Source organism: Brachyistius frenatus, unplaced genomic scaffold (genome assembly GCF_029030835.1).
Source record: "Brachyistius frenatus isolate BFR_SWC_R1_liver_20210118 unplaced genomic scaffold, ASM2903083v1 Contig_2, whole genome shotgun sequence".
Classification (NCBI taxonomy): Eukaryota; Metazoa; Chordata; class Actinopteri; family Embiotocidae; genus Brachyistius; species Brachyistius frenatus.
The window spans coordinates 6684032-6710509 of NW_027210601.1; the positions used below are offsets into that span (position 1 = coordinate 6684032).

At 40.8% G+C, this 26478-nt stretch overlaps 3 protein-coding genes across 5 annotated transcripts; 2 read left to right on the top strand and 1 right to left on the bottom strand.

Moving 5' to 3' along the window:
• The first annotated feature begins 477 nt into the window (after window positions 1-477).
• On the top strand, window positions 478-2966 carry chrac1 (chromatin accessibility complex subunit 1). Its single transcript, XM_069697165.1, has 3 exons — window positions 478-782; window positions 924-1050; window positions 2023-2966. The coding sequence occupies exons 1-3, from the start codon at window positions 624-626 to the stop codon at window positions 2100-2102; spliced, it is 366 nt and encodes a 121-aa protein (XP_069553266.1). The 5' UTR covers window positions 478-623; the 3' UTR covers window positions 2103-2966.
• LOC138620126 (uncharacterized) lies at window positions 2891-9352 on the bottom strand. The gene is made up of 4 exons (XM_069697089.1): window positions 9278-9352; window positions 6770-6830; window positions 5540-6095; window positions 2891-3766 (listed from the first exon to the last, which is right to left on the bottom strand). Exons 1-4 carry the CDS (start codon window positions 9302-9304, stop codon window positions 3625-3627), a joined length of 786 nt encoding a protein of 261 aa, XP_069553190.1. The 5' UTR covers window positions 9305-9352; the 3' UTR covers window positions 2891-3624.
• pip4p2 (phosphatidylinositol-4,5-bisphosphate 4-phosphatase 2) lies at window positions 9137-25678 on the top strand. 3 transcript variants are annotated; one of them, XM_069697032.1, is made up of 8 exons: window positions 9137-9581; window positions 15621-15745; window positions 16634-16740; window positions 16960-17083; window positions 17636-17710; window positions 18253-18305; window positions 21564-21654; window positions 24187-25678. In XM_069697032.1, the coding sequence occupies exons 1-8, from the start codon at window positions 9266-9268 to the stop codon at window positions 24328-24330; spliced, it is 1035 nt and encodes a 344-aa protein (XP_069553133.1). In that variant the 5' UTR covers window positions 9137-9265; the 3' UTR covers window positions 24331-25678. The 3 variants fall into 3 exon arrangements, with proteins under 3 accessions (XP_069553133.1, XP_069553125.1, XP_069553142.1); XM_069697024.1 differs by having other exon boundaries at window positions 9150-9581; window positions 15597-15745; XM_069697041.1 differs by lacking the exon at window positions 17636-17710 and having other exon boundaries at window positions 9172-9581; window positions 15597-15745.
• The last annotated feature ends 800 nt before the right edge of the window (window positions 25679-26478 follow it).

A 26478-nucleotide genomic window follows, 5' to 3' on the forward strand; every position in this document is an offset into this window, starting at 1 on the left:
TTGATCTATTCCAGGCAAATACATATTCACATGCATTTTTACAGTATTGCCAAAAATTGCAGTGGAATTAAGTTTTCTGTAGGGGCATACTATATAATTATAAACAGCATGACACAGTACAATCCAATACAACAGGACAATGGAACAATATATAACAATAACCCCAGGTCAGGTTACCTGGCGCCGCGCTAGTGGCAGCCTGCTGCAGCAGCTCCCCCCTGAGAGCCCCCCTGCTGTAGTGATGAAATTTCCCCTCGGGGATTAATAAAGTGTATAAAATCAAATAAAAAAAAAAATATATATATATATATATTTTTTTACTTTTTCACAAAAACACCCCAATATAATTGTCCCAGTAAACCTGTCATTAGTTTGACATTTATAAAACTACTGTGACAAAAAAAATTAACATAATGATCATATTTAAATGTAAAGTATTTGACGATAACATTTGAACACAAATAATCGTTTTCAGATTGAGGCGCCTCCTCTCCAGCAGGTGGCGGTGATGCAGCTTCAAAGAGCGCCAAACACTGCTAACATTAAAGCAGACGAAGAAGAAAACATCGTCACCATTCAAAACAACACTCGGACTTCCGCCTGCCTGCCGCCGCCGCGCACCCATGAAGATGTCTCAAAATAATCCCGACAAAGACGACCAAGCGTCAAGCACCAAGAAGTCAATCTCTCTGCCCATATCCAGGGTGAGGTTGATCATGAAGAGCTCTCCGGATGTATCCAGCATCAACCAGGACGCTCTGTTCCTCACCACCAAGGCTACAGTAAGCTGCTAACTCGTCGCTTCGCCGAGTTGTGCTCGTTCATCTGTCCCCGGTTAGCGGCCGTTAGCTTCCGGGCTAACCGTGAACGTGTCGGGGTTTAAGAAGCTTTGAAGTCGCCGACTTGTCTCGTGTCGTTTGCAGGAGCTGTTTGTCCAGCACCTGGCTCTGTCCTCGTTCAGCAACGGCTCCGGGAAGGAGACCAACACGCTGACTTACAGCGACCTCGCCAACACGGCGGAGGAGACCGACACTTTCCACTTTCTCACAGGTGAGACCCGACCTGAGGACACCTAAAGGGACTCACTGCTGCCCCTGAAGCTTTAGTGTGACCTGTCACCTCTCTGAACTTTAAACTGTGGGTTTAGTCAGTGGTGCAAAGTAACAAAATACTATACCCAAGCACTATACCCGAGAACAAGTTCAAGGTACTTGTGTTATACTTATTTACTTACCTAGTAATTCGATTTCATGCAACTTTATACCTGTACTCAACTAAATACCACAGGTAAATATTGCAGTCTTTTTTTTTACTCCACTACACTTGTCTGAAAGCTGTAGTTAGTGGATCATTTTTAGATTTAAAAATGTTCATACCATTCGCATCCGGTTATCTCCAAATTTATAATTTTGTATGTTCCTAATAAACGTCTGTGTCAGATTTAAGGCTGAAGTGAATGAGAGAGCCATGCTGGATGCATGAAGCGGACTCGGGGATACGACGCAGAGCACTTTTAAGGTTCTTTAAAAGTCTTGGTTTCATGTGTCGATGGCTGGTTTAAGCTCTGCAAAGAGAACAAAAGTATTATTCAATGAACAAAACTGGTAAGCATTGATGACATAACCATAATATGAACAGAAGTTGTTCAAAAATAGAATTAAATGATGGTTTGACTCGCATGACGCACACATTATCGCTCTTCTTAAATGAACGATATAAAGTGAATTGATTAAAATGAAGGTATTAAAGTATTTTCTGTTTTTGAAAGTCTCTGGTGCATTAGCTGTTTTTCTATATTCTATATAATTGTAGACTGATTACATTTTTCAGACTGTTGGAACAAAAGACATTTGACAATGTCATATTAAAGAGTATTAAAGTTTTGTACCCAGCCCTGTCTGAACACCGTTTCAAAGCTTTCAAATGGGCCCGATGTCTTTGATTTTTGAAAACAATGAGGGTGGGGGTTTTTTTTGTGCTGAAATTGGACCAGTAGTGTGATGCTCTATTTGTACCCGACAGATATCCTGCCGAAGAAGATCTTGGCTCGAGATTACCTCAAATCTTTGGAGCAATTGCAAGACGAGGATGCTGATTTTTAGAAAGGAACACTGGATAAATTTCCCATCTGGGCAGATGTTATCGGCACATGTACGCACATGCCTGTCATTGAGAGCAACAGCGACAGTCAGAAGAGACACTCCGAACTCTCTCAGTGCTTTTAAACACACTGACAAGAGTTCACCTGTAGGGCTTTTGGAAAAAGTTAGAGGACAGTGAACTGAAAGTAAAACCACACAGGATATCAAGTGAAAAACTCAGAGATCAACTTAGTCTTAACAGAACGTAGAAGTTGTACCTTACATCTGAGAAATAATTAATGCCAGCAAATAAAATGTATAACAATAGCGTAAAAAAAAAAAAAGCAGCCTTAGACAAATTGTAATTCAGTGACCCCTTAGGATTTCTGCAGAATTAATTACCTTTACAAAGACCCATCGTTTTGTAGGTTAATGTCCTGTCATTGCTAAGAAGTGACGCAAACTTTCTAGGAGTTCAGGTTAAGTTTGTATTTATCCTGTTTACTTAGACTGTCTTTGAAGGTTTTCTGGCAGGAAAGTATTACATTTAGTGCTTGTTATTCCTGCACCGCTATCAGGAGGAGTGAAATGTTTCTTTGTAACAGCTTGCAGGCCACTGTAGGTTCAGTCAGTGTGAAAGACCAAGACATGGGAACCCATTCCACACAGCTGGAGCACAGATGTCTCGGCTCCCGAGTTACTAATGCCGTTAAAAACATGGTTGAGTGGACACTTTATTTAGAGATGCTGTCAAACATTGATTTGAAAGTAAAACATGGTGATGTTACCGATTTATAAGTTATTAGCAATTTCTTTTTTTTTTTTAAAGATAGTCATGTTTTTAGCTGCGAGTAGCTTATTATAAATACTTGAAAGTTGTTTGAACTAATCAAAAGTACAAATACCTCCGTCTCTCCGGCATTACCACAAAGCAACTGAACATGCTGTGTATTTCCAAATGAAACTTCACACTCAGCCTAGCAGATGTGAATATTTAATGTGTATACAGTATGCTCACCTCCTTGTGTATTTACAAATCTGTGGTTTAAATTTGATATCAAAATAAAAGATTTTTGCCATATGATATTCATGTTGCACCGAATGCTTTTTATACGACAGTCTTGACAAGACAGAGGTGAAAATCCAATTTATTAACGGTACTGGTGTGTTGAACGACTCACTTATACTTTTCCAAGCTTCACGAGGGTCTTGTGCTTTTACTAGAGGTTTAATGTGACCATAAAATCTTCATATGGAACATGCTTGCAAACAGACAACATATAGTAAAACTGGATTTTATTGCTACATGTTCATGAAAAACTCCCTGATAATGCAAGGTTTATTTACTTCTGCTGGTACCAGGTTGCACATTTTACTTTGGAAGGTGTGCTGATGACACAGTAAGGTGCATATCAAGTGTGTTTTCTCCTCATTTTACAAACTACAATAATCCTGAGCATGCATGCACTGGTTAATTTTTTTTTTTTATACGACATTCATATATAAATACACTTCAAATTGGGCATTAATGTCTCCAACTTTGTCACTGTTGGATGAGTTTGTTGAGTCGAAGCTGCATATTGAGCAGAGTCTTCTCTAAAGTAGAAAATTGCCTCTCCAGGTGGTTGGCCATGTTGTCTCTGCCATCGATAGCATCACTCGTACTGGCCAGATGAGCCTTCATGCTGAAAAGGATGACAAAACCACAAGTAAATATGAGACATCAGGACAAATGCAGTGTTTCACAGTCTAGTCGATGACTGTCTTAAATTGGCTTGTTCTCACATTTGAAAGCAATACGCTGAATGTTAATGCTCGACAACCATTTCAGCGCCAGACCTTGTCTCAGCCAGATGTCCCAACAGATGACTGTTGGAAAATACTTGAAATGACTCAGCTTGTCTGCGAGGTGTTTCCACTCTGTCTTTGGCTCGTAGGCAGTATGTTACATTCAGGCCAAACAAGCAACTCTGATCCCGGGTTCCCCAGTCACTCGCTAATAATGATTTAGGACAAGCCCCCACAGCTGGCCTTGGACATGGTTTTGGATCCAAGGCCTGCTGGATTCTGCTGCTTTACTTCTGTGGAGCTCACCTGCAAAGTATAGTAAATTAAGTCTGTATATGAATATAAATATGATATCAATATTGATAAATCTACCTACAATTCCATCGTTAAAGAAGAAATCAAAAGATAGATATTCATAGTATCCCCAGTTATTCAGTTACATCACTACGATTTAAATTGTGTGACTGCAGACTTCATAATGTGATTACAAGAGTGAGGCTTTCGTAACGGAAAAGAAACACGTCGGCGTCTCATTGTTACAGGTTTATATGAAAATAATTTGGTGGGAAAGAGAGATAGGGAGGATTAGCCTATGTGTTATTAGCCATGCCGGCGGAGTGATTTTAGGGATTGTAGAATCGGCCTGTTGGTCCACCACTTTAATCCAGACTGCATATCTCAACAACTACCGAATGGATTGCCATTGATTTTTTTTTTTTTGTACATACATTCATGATCTGCAGAGGATGAACCTGTTGGACAGTGATGATCTTTTGGCCTAAATCTACACTCATCCTGTGAATCATTTCTGCCAGACATTCATGGTCCCCAAACAATGCACTCTAATGACTTTCACGATTCATTGGCATTTCTTTTAATGCAGAGCCATCATAAAGTCAAAATAGCAGTTTGTCAATTACTTTCAAAACTAATGACATTAGCCTCAGCTAACTTTGTGTTTATAGTGCTGATTAGAAAATGTTAGCATGTGAAACCGAGATGGTAAACATTATAGGTGCTAATCATCAACCTAGTCTCATTATCATTGTGAGCATGTTAGCGTGCAAAAACATTAGCATGCAGCTCTAGGATTCGCCGTACCAAAGTAGCCTTTATCCTCAAAGAGCCACTAGCATTACTAAAGACTAATCTTGTTTTCTTTATGGGGGGGTTGGGTAGTCATATTTTTTGGAAGAGCAGGGGATGTTTTTTTGTTTTTTTTAATTGTGGCATATTCTTCTCATAATAAAAAAAAAACCTGTAATTGTTTAAAAAAAGAAAAGATCACAAAGTTACATCACAAATAATCTCCCACACATCCACATGACTCCAACAAAAAATATCTGATACATATCAGACCACAGTATCATCTGATCAAGTTGATATTTACTTTAACTAAGCTTAAAATTACATTTTGGAAAATATTCCCTCTTTAATCACTGAGCTGCTGCCAGTGCTTGTTTCATTCTTTCTGTAGCTGTAATAACTTTATTAAATATTTTGTATTCATAATTACAGGCAATAGTGGAGATATTTACCATATGTTTCCCATGAATATATATTTTTGTGATATTAGGGGTCAAGGCTCATAACCTGCTGAGATTCATCCATCCTCCACCCCAATAAGCTTTGTAGTGTCCCTTTATTCTCCATGCATTTCTTTTTCTCACCTTGTGAGGACACCCTGCTCCTTCCCCTCTTTCCTCTTCTCCTTCAGAGACACAAAAACAGTCTCCATGGTCTGCATAGTTTCTACCACACTCTGGTGGTCTGAGCGGATGCCCTGGGCCTCCTCTCTGGCTTGGTGGTCATAGGAGGTCCCTTCCTCTTCCACCCCACTGGAGGTGGACACAGCCTGCAGGGCGGCCCTGTTTTGCAGAACCAGCAGCCGGGACTTGGCAAATTCTTTTGGCCCAGCTATGTTTTCCCAGCAGATTGGAGGGGATGGCGGTAACCAGAAGCGCTGGGTGCAGTTGACTGGTTTTCCTGGGGACTCTGCTACGAAGGGGCTGTCGGCAGGGAAGCTGTGGAGCAGGTGCAGAAGCGATGATCCAGAGCCCCACTCCCAGTCCTCCAGGTCTGGTTGCCCTGACTCTTGACTGGGGGGAAAAGTTGGAAGAGGACCTTCTGGTTCTGCATTTTCCATTGGGGAACAGATCCCTAACAAGAGGCAGGATAGGGAGAGCCAGGCCCCACTCACTGTTCCATGGAGCATCTCCAAACCGGCTGAAATGAAGTATCAGATATCATGAAAGACGGACTATTCACTATTATTTTTACTGATGCTATTATTCTATTGTCACATAAACAAAACAAAGCCTTTTGCATTTTAATTATTGTGTTAGGAAGTAAAAATGATTAGTATTTTTTAACTAACTCATTAATATTTTAAAAAATACATGCATCTATAGTTTTTGTCAAGACAAACAATGTTGTATGAGGGACAAATTTAGATTTTTAAAGACCAAGAATTTTCTATTGATCAGTAGTCAAGTGAAGGATAACAGTCAAGACTTTTTAATGGTATTAAACTATTAACACAGTCATTTAACCTTTAAATTAAAAGTTTAATTATGTCGCGTTTATAAAAAAAAAACAACTAAAAACAACAAAGGACAAGGAAAAAGGCATTCATGCGACGCTACCACAGTCTACTTAAAAATATATATATTCCAGTACCGTAAACTATAGGCCTACATCTACAAAAACGTGCAGCATATTTGTACCGGAGGTTTACTTATATTTTGATAGTTTCGTGGTTGCCTGAAGGGATAAATTGCAAAGTAACAGATCACTCCACGAAACCCGGAACTCCTGATCACCACCACAACTTTAACTAATACAAACATAGGTCATAATAACTATTTTATAAGCTAACTTTTAAGCACAGATGATCTTACCTCGAATATAAACCCAAGCGACAGAGCAGTGTGTGTGGGTGCAGCGACGCTCCTCTGCTGCCTGAAAGTCGTCGGAAAAAATGAGTCGTTGGCTGCAGCCTATTACATGCAATCTGAATTACTTTTTTTTTTTTTTTTTTTTTTACTTGTACTGGCCCGGTACCAGCAGAGTCAGGAGCGAGGTTTTTCCCTCGGAGTCCATGGAATAATGGGAAGCTCAAAGAGCGTAAAATAGCCTAGACTTGTAGTCTGGGTTTAATGTCTTCTTAAGAGTCTGTGGCAAGTCTTCCTGCTTTTTTTTTTTTTGTCTGTTTAAAAGTCTATTTCTTTCAGAGTGAACTCCATGCCAATTTATCCTCTCTGTTTCTTTGTTTTCTTCCACAACTTTTCAATCTCTACAAGTGAGGACTCTGTGAATGGGGGGGGGGGGGGGAAGTGTGATGCTTCAGGTATTTATGAGCCATTTTACAATGTCCTAAAGAGGACCAGATATAGGCTTGAATTTGGCCCAATTTTAAGGTCACATATATCCTAAACACTGAGCAACCCTACCTGTACAACATCAATCAAACTGTTTATTTTATTTTTTTTTACCATCCCTGATTTAGACATGAGCTTTGCACAATGTTTTAGGAACAAATACGTTTTCAAAGGTAACCAAGCTGCCCAGGAGCTGGGGAACTTGTGATAAATACACACCATCTGTATTTGTTTAGTGAGTCTTTTGAATGGCCAGGGGATGAATTTACATCGCCCGAGGCTTACACCATGACATAAGCAACAAGGAATGGGACATAATTTGGCGCAAACAAACAAGGGTGTTGTAATTTCAGGGGAAGCAAAGACACAAGGCACACAACACCAACATCTGAGAATGAACAGAGAGTTTGAGGTTGAGCTGTAAGACATGAACTTTTTTATTCTCAAGAAGGCTGGGTTCTGAAAAATGCTGCATCATGTTTCTCTTGGTAGTGCGAAGTGTTTTAAGCCAGTTCAACTTCAAACACCTCCTGCTGTTTTCCTGCTGCCTTAAAATGCAAGTTAAATGAACACACATTGATTAATTCATTTAAAGTTGCCTTAGACGTTTTGAAAACCTAAAAACAGCTTCGCCAAATTGACTTAACTTTAAAAATAAAAAAACGTTTTTTTAAAGACCTTAAAATGTTCTATAACACTGCCCTTAGATTATTTGAAGAATCTCTTCTTTATTTAAAAGCTTTTTCTCCTGTTAGAGACATTTTCTTATCAGAGTCAGTACAAGCAAAAATGTGAGGTTGCTCCCAGTGTGATTTTCTTAAAGGCCAAGGTTGTAGGGTTAGAATTAGCTTTAATCATATTTGCTTCCTTATCAGACTAAAAAAAAACATTAATTAGGGCCCGAGCACCGATGGCCCTATTGTTATTTATGCGATTATTATTATTCTCTGTAAATAACTGCATTTTTGGAGGCTTTATCATACTCAAAAACTCATGAAAGTTGGTACACGGGTCTCTCCCGGCGAAAAATTTCGTATTTTAGTGGAGTCGCGAGTGTGCGTGGCCAAATGGCTCGCTACCGCCCCCTAAACAGATGCCCCTGCGGCTACATTTACTTACATGCACGAAATTCGGTGGACATGTACCACTTAAGGCATGCATGTCAGTTCAGAAAAAGGTCATACTCCAAAAAGCGATACAAAAAGTCATCCAAAATATCCAAAGTATGTCATCCAAAATATGATAAAAAAAAGTCATACTATAGTATGTCGTCCGAAATATTCAAAACAAGTCATACTATGGCATGTCGTACAAAAAGTGACCCAAAAGTAATTTTTGTATATAGTATACAGTATATAGTATACAGTATATAGTATACACTATATAGTATAGCCAGGGCGATGCGGCTAAGTTTGATGTTTTGCTGTGACACAGCAAGTTGATGTTTAAGGTCAAACGATGCTCCAAACCTCACAAAAATTGCGTCAGGAACTAACTTTCATGAGTTTTTGAAGATGTTAAAGCCGCCAAAAAAAGGCACTTTTTTTAAATCTAAGGTTAAAGAGTCTATGTAGTGGAATAATAACTATCAACAGCTGAAAAAGACACTCAGTCTACACAGATACACAAGATAATGGCTTTTTAGTATTAAGTGAGTATTAAAGCATAAAAACAGTCCTAAGAATAGAAGTACCAGGCTTTGTCTAATGATAAATATGTGTATACTGTACGCCATAGGCCAGGACCGCAGTAATCCTACAGTGACATCTAGTGGCAGTGATTGGAAGTTGCTGCTGCCGTTCAAAACACTGAAACTTGATCTTCTTGTTTTGAATCAAAGCAAGATTTATTTTGACAGTTTCTGCAGATAATTTATGGGCTACAGTCCAAATGATTGAGCACATGTTTACAGGCTAAAATACGCTTAGATTTATTTACATTTCGCGACACATTTTCCAAACAAAATTCCATCACAGCGGCCTTTACGTGCAGCATTTAGCCCGTTAAATACAGTCTATGGCTCCTTACATGAACACTGCCCATGCCCAGGGCCATGTCGGAGAGGGGCGGGGAGCATCACAGAACTCCTCCTCCTCCGGGGTGCCGTCACCGGGGCTGCTGGAGCGGAGCAACTCCGCACCAACAACCAGCCGCTGGCTGCTGCTCCGTGCAGAGGGACGACTGGGTGCAGCCAGGAGCCTCCCGTCATTTCTCACGGTTAACGACATGGCTTCCGACGGCATGGACGAGCGATCTCCGCTGCTGTCGGGCCCCAACTCCGAGAATGTGACCCCTACAGCTCCCCCGTACCTGCAGGATTCCAGTCCCCGAGGTAAACACACGACACGCAGAGCCCGGCTGCCTGCATGCTCAATCAGTTTTAGGGCGTATCGAGTTTGTGCATAAATAAAACTGCAGCAAAGCAAGGGCATCAGTCGGCAGCTGACGAAAAGGTGGAGCTTGCTCCGTGAGAACTGGAGCAGTGGGTTAGAGAAGAAGGGCCTACTGTAACACCAGCGCGTTTTCAGTGCAGAAAAATGCCTACATCACGACTTGCTGGGGCCTGCAATGTTTTGAATCATGCCAACAAAATGATGATGGTGATGAAGCTCTGCAAACCTTCGTCAGATGAAGACTTTAATATTGTCGATTGACGGGGGCAGAATTGAGTCATTGCAGATGAAGGCAGGCGAGCAGCCTTTTGTCCCAGCTGCAAGTCAACAAAATGCCCAGATGTGTCTGTTGTGGATCAACAGCACGATATGATTTCAATGTCTTAATGTGATGGTGGATGTCAACGTATTCGCATGTGAATGAAGATGTAAACAACAAATGCTTCTTTTACAGGCCGCTTTAATCTCCCTGCATGGATCTTTCAAACATTGCAGAGACAAGAGTGTTCATATTTTGCTTAGTAAGGCAAGGCAAGTTTATTTGTATAGCACATTTAAACAACAAGGCAATTCAAAGTGCTTTACATAAAACCATTTAAAGCATCAAAACATAAGGCAAAAGAAAAGGACATTTAAAAACAATTAAGAACAGTCATTAAAACATTAAACAAGCTAAATGTAATAAAATACAGTAGTAAAATGCAGAAATGCAAGAAATTCATCAACATCCTTAAATCCTGTTCAATGAAAGGCAGCAGCAAACAGAGAAGTTTAGTAAACAGCTGAATGTAGGTTATAGTGCCATAATGGATGAAGAGAGACCTATACAGGCAATTACAACCTATAAATCCACTGTCCATTCAGACTAGAAGCAGCTGTCAGGGCTGACCTTTGCACTGAATTTAGTCTCATCGAAATCAGAATTCATGCAGCTTGAAGAGAAAAATTCCTTTTCAAGCTGGAGAAATACACAATCACACATCTTCTACTGCTTTGTTGGCAATTAATTCTGCTCTTCAGCCTCAGACACGTTCCCACTTTGTGTTTCTACACAAATATCCAGATCAGACTCTCATGTCAGAGGATCAGGTTTTATTTTATGTCTTGTAGAAACACATTTAGCCTCTGAAAGTGTGCTTTTGTGCCCCTTTTCTTACAGTATATTTTTCTTGCAGCAACATAACTGAATGGATTAATTGATTGTGTAATGTTCTTTTTGGGGCAGTTCAGGTTAGATGGCTAATATCAAACAAACAGCATAGAAAAAATGAAAATGTTTGTTGTTCTGTGGTAGTCTAATCTCTCAAAATTTATAATTCACCACTGGATTAATCGTAAAGACTTTAACAGAAATAATCTCTGAAGTGACAGCCTGTTTGGATGTTAGAAGTACATTTCATGGCCCCCTTCCTTTCTGCAGGGCTAATTGGCTAATTCCAGTTTGGTCTTTTTTGCCAGCCAGTTTGTAATATGGATTAATTTGAGACAAAGATGCCAAAACAGTTTTTTTCCCCCCCAGAAACCCAAAGACCACGATGGTGCTTTCACTAACAATCATCTGCATTCAGGAGTTGTTTATCAAAATTCCTCCAGCTTCCAGTGTTGATTGATTTCCTTAATATTTTCTGATAAGAGTTGTTCTCTATTAGCTCTTATTCAGCAGTAACAGTTTAGAGAGTCACCGCCTGCTGTATTTCCCTCCAGTGAGCCCAGTGGGGTGTTGCTGAGGAGCGGAGACCAATGACCTTGGCTTCATCTGAATGCTTGGACAGACCGTGCTTCATTTTAATTTTGCTACTTGCTTGAATGGCAGAACAAATAGACTGCAGCAAATGACGGTGTCAGGCTCTTTTAAACTTGACAATGATAAATAAATTGCTCAACTGCATTTTCAATCAGAGATGGTACTTTACTTTCTTAACAAAATAAAACAAATTAGCATTTTAAATATGGTAGCAGAGTACTCCTGGTTCCAAGTGTGGAGTCAAGAAGCTGCCCCATGACCACATCATTTTCAGAATATATGAAAGGATAAGTCTGGTGACTTAAATCTGTCATCGCTTCTTGTCAAATAATCTAAATTCAGCAAAGAATTGGTTCTAATAACAAACCATGTCCATGAATTCAAACCCTGAGACCTCTATTAATGTCTTAAATCTGTTAAAAACACATTTACACTCACTAACGTGTTTTCTTTATTATGAAGAACATGGGTAACGTAGTTTATTTAGATTCTGCTGCCGTATGTGTTAACTGTGGGAGAGACTTTCCATATCATACCGTACTTTACAAAACACCAGTATAAATATTGAAACAATGAACAGATTTCTGCTGCCTCCACCACAGAAGAATGGCCTCTGAGGGGGGAACAGCTTCAGTCGTGTGGAAGTGGTTTGATAACAAGAACCTTCAAAGTGATGATTAATGTATGACCACAGGTAAAGATTAGAACATCTTTTATCACAGAGCTAAAACCAAATAATAATCTGAACAGGAAAAAAGGGTTTAACTCAGTTTTAATGATGTTTGGTCTTGAATGTCCTCAAATTATCAGTCATTGCATTTCATGCAGAGCCCACTGAACTGACTGTCCTGCCAGTTGCAGTTTATTGTAATTTAGGCTTATTTGTTGGTGAAAGACGCCCAAAAATGAGCCCGGTAAAATAAACAGAAATTTATCTGGGTGGATAACTGCCCATTTTGGGAACACTAAATCAAGAGATCAGATGCTTTCTCGCAACAAATCCAGGCGTCCTGTCATCTAGTAAATGAATTGAGCACGAGACGAGACGTGCCACGATCGATCTCATTTAAACATATAATGCGGGAGTTTTAAATATGAATGAACAACCGTTACATCAGGCTCTTGCCAAAGTGTTAACATAATGCTGATTAATCCTATCAATGCCACATAAATCTCTGTATTTCACAATCCACAGAGTTTTTAAATCTGGTATCTGGTGAGACATTCCCATGCTGCCCGATGAATGCGTACTGGACACGCTCTATGTGCAGAACATGGGCACTACGAACTTCTGCTGACCGAACTGTAACTTGCGGTTTAGCAATATGCAACGATGAATAGGGATAAAATAACTTAATTGTGAGGCTCTTTGAGACTTTCCAAATGTTATCAGACCAAATGGATTAAAGTCTGATTATAAAACGAGCGATTTCAACTATATTTATAATGACAATCTGAAACAATAAAAAACTTTTTTATTTCTGCACCATATCGTACTCCCCTACAGGGCACCAAATGTGTACTAATCCATGGCTTACCCCTAACAAATACACCATTTAACCCCTGTTCAAGTAATATTTCATAAAAACTACAGTGCTCAGTTGAACCTTTTTGTAAAAATAAAGCTTCAAATTCGTTGCGAATTTTTGGGAAGTCTATGCAGATGAGTGCCACAGGCAAGGGGTTGAATGTATTGAGCTATGGGCTGATAGTGTGTTGACAACAAGGAAATTATAGAATAACTTTAACTTTAAAGAGATTTTTATCAGTTGCAACATTGGCAATCGGAAAGTCAATAAAAAGCAGAAAACGTTCCCGACCAGCTGATGTCTTCACACCAGCTGTTGTGTTCGGCGTTCTTCTCCTCAAACCACAAGTCCCACAGCCATCGAGCCGATGACTGTAAGGCGGGACGTGATGGAGGCTGTATGTTGTGGTGCTGCTGGTGGTTGCAATAGAGCATCTTCTCGTCCATCCTCTAGCTCTAAGGACAGACGGTGAAAACTTATAGCAGCTGTATTCATTTTCAGACATGCATTAGGAAAACTCGAAGCTTAGAGAGGAGCAGGAGTAGAAAACAGGCCTCTCCTGAGATTGAGCGCTGCTGGTGGCGGATAACAGAGACTAAAGGGCTGATTTGAATTTAAGGTGTTAATCAGGATTTTCATTTTTTTGTTGTTATACAAGAGTTAAAGATTAGAAAAGATAATGCACTGCACAACTGATTACACAGTGTTACATTTTACATTAACAAAGCCTTGCAGAGGATGACTCATTTCGTTTTTTTGTGTAATTTTGGAGCCAACTGCTGCCTGCACAGTGGGAGTGTCCAGTCTTTGGCATGTGCTGCTTGTATTTCTAGCCCTTTGTCCAAATGTAGACGGGGTTTCCCATCTGTCCCTGTGGTGTCAACCAGTTTAGAGTCTCTGAATCTCAGAGCCAAGCTCGTTTACCCATTGACTCGTCCCATTATCTCATTCGGAGCGACACAAGGAGGGAATTTATTCGATTGTCGGATTAGATGGCTTCGCCGTGTTCGCTCAATTGTCAAAACTGAATGTACTGATATGAGACTCACATTCAGTACTGCAGTATTGATCATTTGTCGAGGTCTGTAACTAAAAGCTATTTCCATCAATTAATGGTTAATCATTTTCCCAATTGTTTGTAAAATGTCATAAAATGCTTCTTTAAATTTTCCAAAGACAAAGTTGGCATCTTTAGTTTCCATATTTTCTCCCCCAAAAAATAGTTGAGTACCCAACAATATTCAGTTTCCGAGTTAAGATTGTGTCATTTACAGGACTGAATGATTATCAAAACAGTTTTTTAATATTCAAAATTTTGATATTCTGGGACTAAATGATTCAGACTCACTAAAATGATTTCGGCTCTCAATTTTCCCCTTCACTGCCCGACATATGATAAATGTAATTAGTTGGTATAACTACTCTCCCACATCTCATTTGACTTTTTCTCCTTTTAATTCATATTAAACTAATACAAATATTATATTTCAGTTTATATATAGTGCTATGTTTCTTCATAGAAAACTTGTTTGTGTAGTTATCCGTCTACTTTCCTAACCTTTTACTTAAATAGATATTTTCAAGAGGCAAACTACAATATCAGTGGATTTATTTAACGTTGAAAGTTGAGTGAAGTGGTCGAGCTGTAAGTCTACTGCCATAGTATCTAACAGAATGTAAAGTATGCTTCATTACTACTGTGGTTGTAAAGGTGGTGGCTGGTGCAGGTTGATGGATTAAGTATACTAAAACCCTGAGAAATGGAATGTAGACTAAAGACTCGAGGTTAATGTAGGATTAAACAGTACAGAGTTCATTTGGGTGGTCACTGTACTTAGCTCACAGTAGTTCTTTCAGACATAAAGAGAAAATCTCAAAGCCTGTGAATGACAGTCGTTTGATCATGTTGATTATGCACAGACCATAAAACGCTAATCCGTTGTTGGATTCTTCACGATAGTAATTAGCTGTGTGTGTTAGCCTCATATGAAAATATATTTTAATTTTCATCCAACTAATACAATGGCTGGCATTTGTTGATGATTCATGAAGTGCAGTGAGCACATTTGAAGGTGTTGTTTTAAACTATAAGACTTGAAGTGTTTATTTTCCGTCCATGTGTTTATGAACACGCATATAAACTGTATCAAACTACTTATAAATGGAGCTCACATGTGACATTGTAACATACTGATGTGGACCCAAGATACCTCCACAGTGAGAAGACTGGCTCCTAATTTACATGTTTAGCATGTTTAAATATTTGCCATCTAAAAGGGCCCATTGTTTGTTCCTTTTTCCCCTGACAAAGGGAGAGGAGTCACATGTGGAGCAATCGGAGCCATATCGCAGGCTGTCATGGGTTTAAATGCAGTATGTGCAGGAGTTAACATAATACATAGTTCTGACATTATCAGAGTTTTTTTAAGAATGCAATCCAGGCTGGGTTGTACTTTGTTGTGGAAAGAAGCGTTGTATTGTTAAGAAATTATGTAACCAGCTCTCCTTGATAACTGCAGTGTTTGTCGTCATGTAGCAGAAGTTTGTTTTTGTGTTGTAAGTTGCATTTTGTATCCTTATGCAAAAAACGGATGCAGAAAGTTCATGAAGCTGCTGTTTTCCAGATGCATGCCATTAACAGCTGGCTGTGTGTTGTGTGCTTTGCCCTCCTCTTCTCAAAGCCGAACTACCTCCTCCTTATACAGCCATCGCCAGCCCCGATGCCGGCGGTGTGCCTGTCATCAACTGCCGTGTATGCCAGTCACTCATCAACCTGGATGGCAAGCTGCACCAGCACGTGGTCAAGTGCACAGTCTGCAATGAAGCTACAGTAAGTGGAGGCCACATCACAGAGTCATGATAGTCCTCTCTTCTCCTCTCCTCTCCTCTCCTCTCCTCTCCTCTCCTCTCCTCTCCTCTCCTCTCCTCTCCTCTCCTCTCCTCTCCTCTCCTCTCCTCTCCTCTCCTCTCCTCTCCTCTCCTCTCCTCTCCTCTCCTCTCCTCTCCTCTCCTCTCCTCTTAATGTTTTTTAAGATGACAGCTGTTCCCACTTCTGTTATAATTCAGCATAATTTTGCATGAAAGAAATGCCGTTTGTTATTAATCAAAAGAGAAACGATTTGCTTTCGATGGCAATTTCGAGCCAATTTTTTTCATCTTGGCGACGACCACCTTTAGCGGCTGATCAGATGCTGAGTCATCCACATCCATCAGTCAATGATAAGTGCTTCTTATGACTGTCTCAGCCTAAGTGAATGCTTTGATAGAGCTGTCAGTGCAGGGAGGAGAGCAGGAAGGACTGAATGACTGTCATCGCTGACACTCGCAGGGGAGAGAAAGTGCAACATGTTTTGTTAGCCTATATTGGCGTTGGATAAATTTATCTTTTTAAAGGATTTGAGTAAACTTTATTGTTATTATAACCCTGTATCCCATTGGTTTGTCCAGCGTACGTGAAGATGCTTTATAAATTGCACTCAAATGACTGACAAATGCAGCATGACAGAGGACATAATATGGGAAACGAATATATAGGTTTATAGATGTTGAAGAAGTAGATTTAGAAGGTTAAGCTTTGTACTGCACCTTATTAATGATGTGTTGAAGTCTGTGTCAGTGTTTTAAATCAGTTGCTCTCTTCTTTCATGGCTTTGTTTTTGTGCTCTTCTTGTATCTGTCAGGTTTTCACTCACCAAATGTTTATCTGTTTATTGTCCAGCCCATCAAGAATCCCCCAACAGGGAAGAAGTATGTGAGGTGTCCCTGTAACTGCCTGCTAATCTGTAAAGACACATCCAGGAGGATAGGATGTCCTCGACCGAATTGGTAGGTGACAGACAGGTTAGGGCTGTTTTAGCCAAATGACGCTTTCTGAAAAAACACAGCTTCACTTTTCTGGTATCGTTTTTTTCCAAAACTAAATCTGAGACTTTGACATAAAGCCAGCATTTGTTTCTATACTTTTTACGTCATCCAAAATGTTTTTAATCTGGCCCTGGCTGTGCTCTAATCATAAAGTCATCTTTCTCTTTGTTCCTTCCACAGCAGACGCATCATCAACCTGAGCCCGGTGATGGTAATCCCCGAGGAGCAACCTGCCCAGCCGGCCCTGCCCATCCAACCTGAGGGGATGAGAGTGGTCTGTGGTCACTGTGGCAACACCTTCCTAGTACGTAAAGCTACACAGACAGCAAGCCACAGACATTCAAAGACTTGTTAATGCTGTATTGTACCCTCATGGCATGGTTATTGTATTCTCAGTATTGTAGCTTGTTTTACTCTCTGTACACTGAGCTGGTATCAGATGTCCTGTTGAAATGAAAACTGCCTCAATATGACTTCTGCAAATGGCCTGTATGCATTCTCTGCATGTTTTCCTCTCCTTGCCTGGTTCAACAAATGTCCTGAGTACCACTTAATTGTTGTGTGGCCACACCAGACCACACTCTCTGACTTGCAGCTACACCAGCTTTTTACAGATTAGTCCGTTCTTTGGTGAAACTGTCTCCCTGCCACTCTGTCGAGGATAGTCTTGGTATATTTGACTATATGTTCACTTTGACTAAGTTTCATACCTCTGATTATTCAACAATTCACATCATAAAAAGTGATACGTAGAAGCAGGTATGATGCACTGAGTCAGTATGACACTGACTTGCTGGTCAGAATCGGTGCTGTTGTCCTCTTAACATCTGCACATTGTTGCTTGTGGCATCCGTAGGGCAGTGAGGACGCCAGATCATCCCAACCAATGTCTGGTGTCCCCAGTGATGGCTCTCCCCCAGTACAACAACAGGTTGAGAAAGCTGGTCATGCTGGTGGAAATATTAACAACAGCCTAATCCACTGCCTTATTTACATGGTGGCAGTATGACTTTGTGCACATCTGGCTTTGAGCAGAGCTTAAACAAAAACAAAAAAATCTATATATATAATGCATAAAAACTGTAGAAGCCTGTGATTTGTTGCTGATTGCTTGCAATTTGGAAATATTTAAAATTTTTGCTCCTTCACTGAAGCTAGATGTCAAAAGTCGCATTTTTTAACTTGTGCCAATTTTAACTCTACTGATCTGTGGTGGGTTTGATATTTTCATAATACTGCTTTTTTAACACCAGATGAAACCACAACTAACATTACAATGACTCAGGGTGCTAATTTAGCTGTATAAGGAAAGAATAAATAGATTTACAAGTTATAAACACACCTGATTATGTAATGTTCTCTTTAGGCTTTGTGTTGATTTCAGAGTATTGTAGAGTGACAAATTTCTGTGTACATATGCTCGTTCTTTAACATTGTAAATTAACAATGCACTTTTTTGTCCTATTTCCTCAGTGGATGGAGCTGCGATTTAACACACTAGCCAAGTGTCCCCACTGCAAAAAAATGTGAGTGCATCAAACTTTCACACACAGGTTCTGCTAGAATTCACATTTTACTTGACCTTTTAGTTTTATCTGCAGTTTTATCAGTTTCTCATTAAATGCATCAGTGATTGTGTGTTTAGCTCATGATGATGAATATAAATCTGCATACTTTTTCTAATTCATGCTGTACACATATTTGGGCATAGTCTGTTTTCTACAGAGGGCAGCCACTAGTTGCAGTTCATTTCTTTGTTAAAAACAACAGATTCCTGCAACTCAGTTATGTTGTTTAATGATTCCTGTGAACATCAAATCTACTTTTTGTTCAAGTATTTTTTATTTTTTTTAACATCTGTTTATTGACTTTGAAAAGCAGTATAGAAACACAAGAGAACAAACTCGCCAACATCACAGGAACAGGAAAACAAAACAATGAACGAAAACACTGGCGGTAACACAACGAGGAGAAGTTACACTCAATCTATGACCCAAGTTACAGAGTCTAAACATGACACAGTTTAACCTGTTAAACCATTCACTTGATTTCTTCAGACAAATGGCAGGTTGCCAGATTTTCTGAAAGAGACCCTCTTTTAAAAATAATTTTCTCTAGATGTTATAAAACCACATCAAATGTTGGGAACCTCTCAGATTTCCAGAACTGTAGCAGCAGTGTGGCTTGAGAGCTGGCCTGAGCTTCAAATAATGGTGTTAGAGGGGCAAGGGTAAACTTGTTTTTTTCAATTTAAGTAGATTATGCCACAAATAGAATTTAACACTGACAAAACAACATATCGAATGCAGGGTAAAGTTTTACTTTAAGCTAGTTTCCAGAGTGTGCATCTTCGTTTTCAAAAACACAGAAACTGCAACAGTGGGGAAAATAAATTCAAATTTCTAAAACACAGTAAGACTAGTTTATGAAATAATTGTGATGTAAAGTATAATTGATAAATGAGGTACAAAACCACAGTGGTCAATCAAGCCCTGAACTAAATGTGGATAAACACACACTTGTAGTTTTGGAAAATCTAAATTTGGTCAGCATGGTGGAGCTGAGGTTGGATGAGCACCACACAGTGTTGGATTTTATACTAACAGACTTTTCAAGTTTAGGCGAGCATGCTCCCAACACATCTTCCTTTAAAGTCATTATCTTGATCTTATTGGAGCAGTGTGTTACCATCAAGACAAACTGCACATTATAGGAAGCACAATGCTTCAAACACTAACTCTTTGTAGAAGGAGACTTTCCACTTCTGCATTAACTCAGCCATGTAGCCTTGTGGTTTGGAGCGACTCATCTCGCCATATAGACATTAAAAACGCCGATGTAAATCCAAAGTCTGCCTGTTTCTTTTGGAAGGGTATTTGGGTACTTTACAGTTTAGTTCAATGTAGTCAGATGCCGAGCTTTAGAGGTCTGGATTTTCAACCTTTGGAAGGTGAAGGGAGGGGAGGTGTTGGAGGCTAATCTAGACGTGTGACAGGAATTAGAGTTTGGCCTCACACGTAATGTTAAAGGGTAGAAGGGTTACAGGGTTGAGGGGCGGTGGGAGGAAAGTGTATTTTCTTCAAGTCATGGTGTGTACAGGATCTACTCAGGGAAGCAGTGATGTTGCATCAAAATAACAATCTGCAGCCAAAAGATGTCCAAACTATTATCTTTTCCTCACCCTAACTAAGTAGTTTTGGTGGCTAAACCTAACCAAATTGCACTGAACTGACATCATAATCTTCTTCTTAAACCTAAACACAGTTGTTGGTGCCGAAACCACATGCGTGTACATCTCACGCTGAGGTGAGGCAAAATGTGACACTGACACGATATGGACTGACAGGTGTATTGCATCCTTAGACTTGATATTGGGTTGGGATATAGTGTTACTATAAACATGTCATAAACATGCCATAAAACTGCCACAAAGATACTTATAATTTATAATTTTAGAATCTCTTGTAATGATCTAACCGTAAAAAGTTTGTAACAATGAAGGGCATTTTACTAAATATTATGGCCCTCCATCATTGTATGATGATAAAAGGGCATTCATAAATAAACTGTTAATTGACTAATTATTTTATATCTTTGATTTTCAGTCATTTCTTGTGTTTGTATCGGCCTCTGTTCCCATCTCTTTTGCTCTCTCTCTGTAACTCCCTAAAACCTCATTGTCTCCTTTATAACAGAAGTAAAAAAAAAAATCAAAAGTGAAGGTCATGTGAGGATATTTTACCTTAATGCTTGTAAGGAACTGAAACCTCTGGTGTAGTAGCACATTTTTAAAGGAAAGTCCCCCAATTAAACTGGTAAACATACAGTTATTCTTTCTCCTGTCCACATTTCCACATCAGACGGATGGAGAGGAAATCATGTTTGATTCATACTAGTTTGTCTTATTAATTCCTATTTTGCAGTTGATAGGAAATCCAAAGCAGCTCTGATATTTACCTTCATTATTCTAAAAAAGAGGTCTGTGCTCTGTAGCAGATGCTCACAGGTCAAATGAGTGATGTGGTCCGGTGTTAGAAATGTAAACGGCGAGTAGAATGAAACAAAAACGTGAAAGTAGTGTTTGAAATGGACTAGAAGGCAACAAAATCAGGTGATCAGGCACCCTTAAGCCATCTGAATACCAGCGATCCCTGAAGAATGCTTGAGTCCCGTCACATGAGGGGCATGTGAGCGCTGAGAGGGGGAGGAAATTAAAGTTGTAGTGAAGGAAAGACAAAAACTGGTGCCAGTCTGCTTTACAAGGGCAGCTAGCTTGTTTGTGTGTTTGTACGGAGTCTGGATCAAGGTGAAGTTGTTGGGAGCAGCACATGTAATGTTCTCGAGCGCTTTCTGGTGTAATTTGGAAAGAGGAAGTGAGAGATTTGTTGCTGCGCTGTGGAGTAAGGTCACTGGGAAGATGGGTGACACAAAGAGAATATCAGGGACATCATTATGGAAACCGTTTCCATTGAATTACACAATGAAAAAATATGTATGCAGTTGCCTCAATCTCAAAAATAAAACTTCACAGAAGTTGTGTTTGTTTCCAGACTATTGTGTTGGATCCTTTTAACTCCCACAGAGTTTTCTCATATACGTTTTATGTTGAGCCATTCTAAGCATGTACACATAAAAGACGACATTCCTCTCAGGACCACGGTTCAAGACAAATGCAACATAGAAAGTGCATTTTGTATTTTTCAGTGTCTTTCTGATTTGAAACATTCTAAAAGTCCTTCCTCACACGTTGATGTTTTGCTTCTCTTCTTCATCTCTTTCTGCAGATCCTCTGTGGGCAGTGCGCTCCCGAGAAGGCGCTGTTGTGCGTATATAACCATAGGAATGATCTGCATTTTCATTGGAGTCGGTTTAACAGTAAGTACAGTTTGTTCTGTTTGTATTCTTCTACATAGTATCCAAGTAAGTGAGTCGAACCTTTCAAAACAAAAGTTAAGTTCTTTTACAGTAAAACCATTTAGCATGAAACATCAGGAGAGAAACACAATGGACACAAAATAGAAGTGGCAAAAGACAAGAACATAAAAAAGGAAAATATGAGGAAAGGTGAGACAAAGTGAGTCTAATTAATTTTAGTAGTTTTTAAAATACAAGTTATTCTGTCATAAACAAAGGTTTGGGACAAATTGAAAGTTCTGACATGATTACGATTCTATCTGAAGGCTACATAAATATCTGCACCATATTTCATGGCAGTACAATATTTGTTGAGACGTTTCACTCAAAACCACGTGTGAATCTCATGATGGTGCCTGAGGAAAACTCAGATCACCAGTTTCAGGAGGCCTTACTCGCTCGGCTTGACATATTTCAGTCTGGACCAAAGTGGCCCCTCAGAGAATTTCCACCTTAACATGGTGGAGGGGTTTGAGTGGCTCAGTAATCCTATGTTGTCTGGGGTATCAGCACCCTGGTAGGATCTCCCAAGGCAAACTGGTCTGAGGGGAGAGCCCAGATTAAGAGCGGTTCAAAAGTCCCCCGATGAACAGCAGCACACCGGGGAAACCGGGGGCACCCTCCCGGAGCCAGACCTGGGAGGGGAGCTCGCCGTTGAGCGTCTGGTGGCCGGGCCTTCGCCCATGGGCCTGGTCGGGCTCAGCCCGAAGAAACATTATGGAGCAGCCACCCTGTGGACTCACCATCCGCAGGGACAAGGATTGGGGTCGGGTGTACTGCAGACCGGGCGGCGGGCCGGGCGAGCCGATCGCCGGCAGCATAGACCAGCTCTAGGGGCGTGGAACGTCACCTCGCTAGCGGGGAAAGAGCCGGAGCTGGTGCGGGAGGTGGAGCGGTACCAGCTAGATATAGTTGGGCTCACCTCCACGCACAGCACTGGTTCTGGAACCAAGCTCCTGGAGAGGGGCTGGACTTTGTCCTTATCTGGAGTTGCCCAGGGCGAAAGTGCAGATTTCGTCCCGGTCGTGGAACAGTTGACCAGGTCTTTACCCTCGCAAGACTACAGGAGGGGTCCTGGGAGTTTGCAGATCCAGTCTACATGTGCTTAGTAGACTTGGAAAAGGCTTTCAACCGGGTCCCTTTGTTTTTTTTGTGGGGGGTGCTGCGGGAGAACGGGGTACAGGACCCGTTACAATGGGCCATCCGGTCTCTGTACAACTGCAGTAGGAGCTGTGTTCGTATTCTCTGCAATAAGTCAGACATGTTTCCGGTGGGTGTTGGCCTCCGCCATGGCTGTCGTCTGTCACGATCCTGTTTGTGACCTTCATGGACAGGATGTCTAGGCGCAGCCGGGGGAGGACGAAAGTCAGGTTTGGGGGTCTCGGTATCGCCTTTCTGCTGTTTGCAGATGATGTGGTCCTGTTGGCCTCTTCAGACCGCGACCTCCAGCATTCACTGCGGCGGTTTGCTGTCGAGTGTGAAGCGGCGGGGATGAGGGTTAGCACCTCCAAATCTGAGGCCATGGTGCTCTGCCGGAAACCGGTGGATTGCTCCCTCCAGGTGGGGACGGAGTGCCTGCCCCAAGCGAAGGAGTTTAAGTATCTCGGGGTCTTGTTCACGAGTGAGGGGAGGATGGAGCGGGAGATCGACAGGTGGATCGGTGCGGCTGCAGTAGTACAACATGCGCTGCACCGGACCGTGTTGGTGAAAAGGGAGCTGAGCCGGAAGGCAAAGCTCTCAGTTTACCGGGCGATCAACGTTCCGGCCCTCACCGATGATCACGAGCTCTGGGTCGTGACCGAAAGAACGAGATCACGGCTACAAGCGGCTGAAATGAGTTTCCTCCATAGGGTGGCTCAGCCTTAGGGATAGGGTAAGGAGCTCGGACATCAGAAGGGATCTCGGAGCAGAGCCGCTACCACTTTGCATCGAAAGGAGGCAGCTGAGGTGGTTCGGGCATCTAATCAGGATCCTCCTGGACGCCTCCCACTAGAGGTTTTCCGGGCACGCCCAACAGGCAGGAGACCCCGGGGAAGACCCAGAACAAGCTGGAGGATTTATATATCCCAGCTGGCCTGGAAACGCCTCGGGATCCCCCAGGATGAGCTGGAAAATGTTGGAGGGGAGAGGGAAGTCTGGGCCAATTTGCTTGGCCTATTGCCACCGCGATCCAATCCCGGATAAGCGGAAGAAAATGAATGGATGGACCTAAGTGGTCTCACATCCAACATTCCCGTCCATCTACGCTCTTCAGATGGGAATAGAGTGGAATATTTTTAGGGATCTGAAAATTACGAGTAAACACAAGTTACCTGACCTGAGAAAATTTAAGTTACTACGTGTACTCAGACTCCCGATAGATAAAAAAAAAAAAAAAAAAAAAGGAGACATGAACAGTGGTAAATTAGTAAACAAAAATCTGTGAATTACATATATTTCCTCAGTGTTAACTATGATTTCACCGATGCTCTCTTCCTCTCGTCTGTACCACAGGTTGGTACTCGGGACTTTGCCAGTCGTTACAACGCAACCTACGTGTCCTGGGCATTCGCCTACCTGCTGGGCCTCATCTGTCTGATACGAGCCTGCTACTGGGGGGCTATCAAAGTCAGCTACCCGGAGAACAGCTTCGCCTAGAGTGTGAACGCCTTGGCTCAGCCCTGCTCGGCTCAAGGAACAAACTCCAATTTTAGTTTTTTTTTTTTTCATCTTGTTTAAATTTCAAATCGGTCATGTTCAGTGAAGTGGAAACTCCGCAGAGTGTTTGGACAGGAGTGTGTTGGAGAGGTGTTGAGTTTGGTTATAGACGTGTATGCTAGAAATGTATCCTGTTGTGTTTGTACCTGGAACGTTCTTGACTCGTTGAACAAACCTACTGCCTGTCAATCAGTCCTTCACTGGTCCACAGAGACTCAAATCCTGCCCAGGTTTTTCCCAAATCTCTCACGATGCAGAATCAAAAACTTAAAAAAAACCTGTGATTTTTCTTGATGAATGCCAAAATTAGTTGGCTCACACACTGATTTAAAAAAAATCATAGTGAAGCAAACTGGCTGGATTTAGTGTTTTTGGACCAGTTTTTTTTTTTTTAGCAGCCTGACTGAAACGATGGCACCCACTTGATTTCTCTTGTTACAGACCAGACCAAAACTTCCTAAGAACAGTTTGCCCATTGCACTACGATTATATGCAATTGTAAGTGTTGTTTTTTTGCTGCTAGTTGAACTCCAACAAAGCTGCGTATTCATACTGTATTGTAACCATTTACCTTGCCTGTGTACACTGACATAGTATTGCAATATGATTTTAACTCTTGAAATGATTAGTTTTAAGAAATGGTCCTTAAATACCCATGCGTGCCAACTTTGCTGCCCAGTGCTTGTCAAGAAGAGCCTGGATCAACAGAAGCTTGTTATTTTCAGTATTACTTTTTATTTTTGTGCCATGAAGCTTTGAACTCACTACAGCAATAACCTTTGGAGTCATTTTCAACCTTCTTACCCTCCATCCCTGTGATCCAAAAAAAACATGGTGACTCACGTTTGCATGTCGACTTGTTTGTCACTGAGGTGGTGTTTTTTCTTTTTCCGTTTCACAGAGGTAGCTAAAGGGTATGATGCTCCTGCCTTTGCTCCTTCTGCCTGTGAGTTAGAATGTAAAAATCCTCCTCCCTTCGCTTTTAATCGCTGCTCTCCGACCTCCAGTGAACTCTGCGCTAGCTAGCATCGCTGTACGCTAACTCAGCATCCTATCTCTTGACCTTGACCAGTGGGCACAGTTCAAACTCCTAACCTTGTTTTGAATGTGATGATGATAATGATGATGATGATGATGATGATGATGAAGCAGAAAATAAAATTTAAAAAATACTTTGTACATAGCTCAGATTCAATACTTGGAAAAGTAAGTAGTGTGAGGTGAAAGGAAAAGATGGCTCGTGGGTCTTTTTAAAAATGATAATTTATCAATAAAATGCAAAAACTGCTTGCATTGGTCTGTTTATTTGTTTAGATTTTTAGGCCCAAATGCAAGGGAATAAAATCCCTCATGAAAAACGAATACCTGGCACACTGTGTTAAATCTTCAGTTGCTGGTTTCTCTTTTTGAGATGATCGACACACTCGCAGCTAAAAACATCAAATATACACGTTAAGGTTCATATTACTGGACTGTCCGAGCGTGTTATGCAACATACACAGTTGTTGTAAGCAAGTAAATCAAATGCATAAGATGCTTGACATTAACATCACATCACAGTTAAAATAGGTATTTCTCCACATGTTGACGTATCACAGAAGAAGTAACTAAGAACAGGTTTAAAATTTTGAAATAACGAATTTAGCTTAATTTAATTTAGCTGCCTCAGTTACATGACTCTTTTTATGGAACAGCCCTTTTTTTTTTATATTGTTAGTTATGCCTGTGCTTTTCTTTCTGATAGTCAAATCAATGAGGGTCAAACAGTATTTCTGGCCACAGTACTAGCAGTAGTTAATTTTACACGTCATGACTCCTTTAAAGTGTTCTTCCTGTCTTTATTTCTATTCTTACACGAATGTTATACTTACATAATATACACACAAGATGAAACTGAACAGCACATCAACGGCAGAGCGACACAATTCTTTGGTATTATAGCACCCTAAACCATGCATTACTCTGAAGGTGCACCGGATGTTGCCTTTGGCTTTTGGCTATCCTGTTAAATCACTGTGACACTCGTCCCTCTCTCCTGAGGGTGTCTGTGACCTTGATGTGTTCAGGGAGGGTGATGTGACAGCAGTG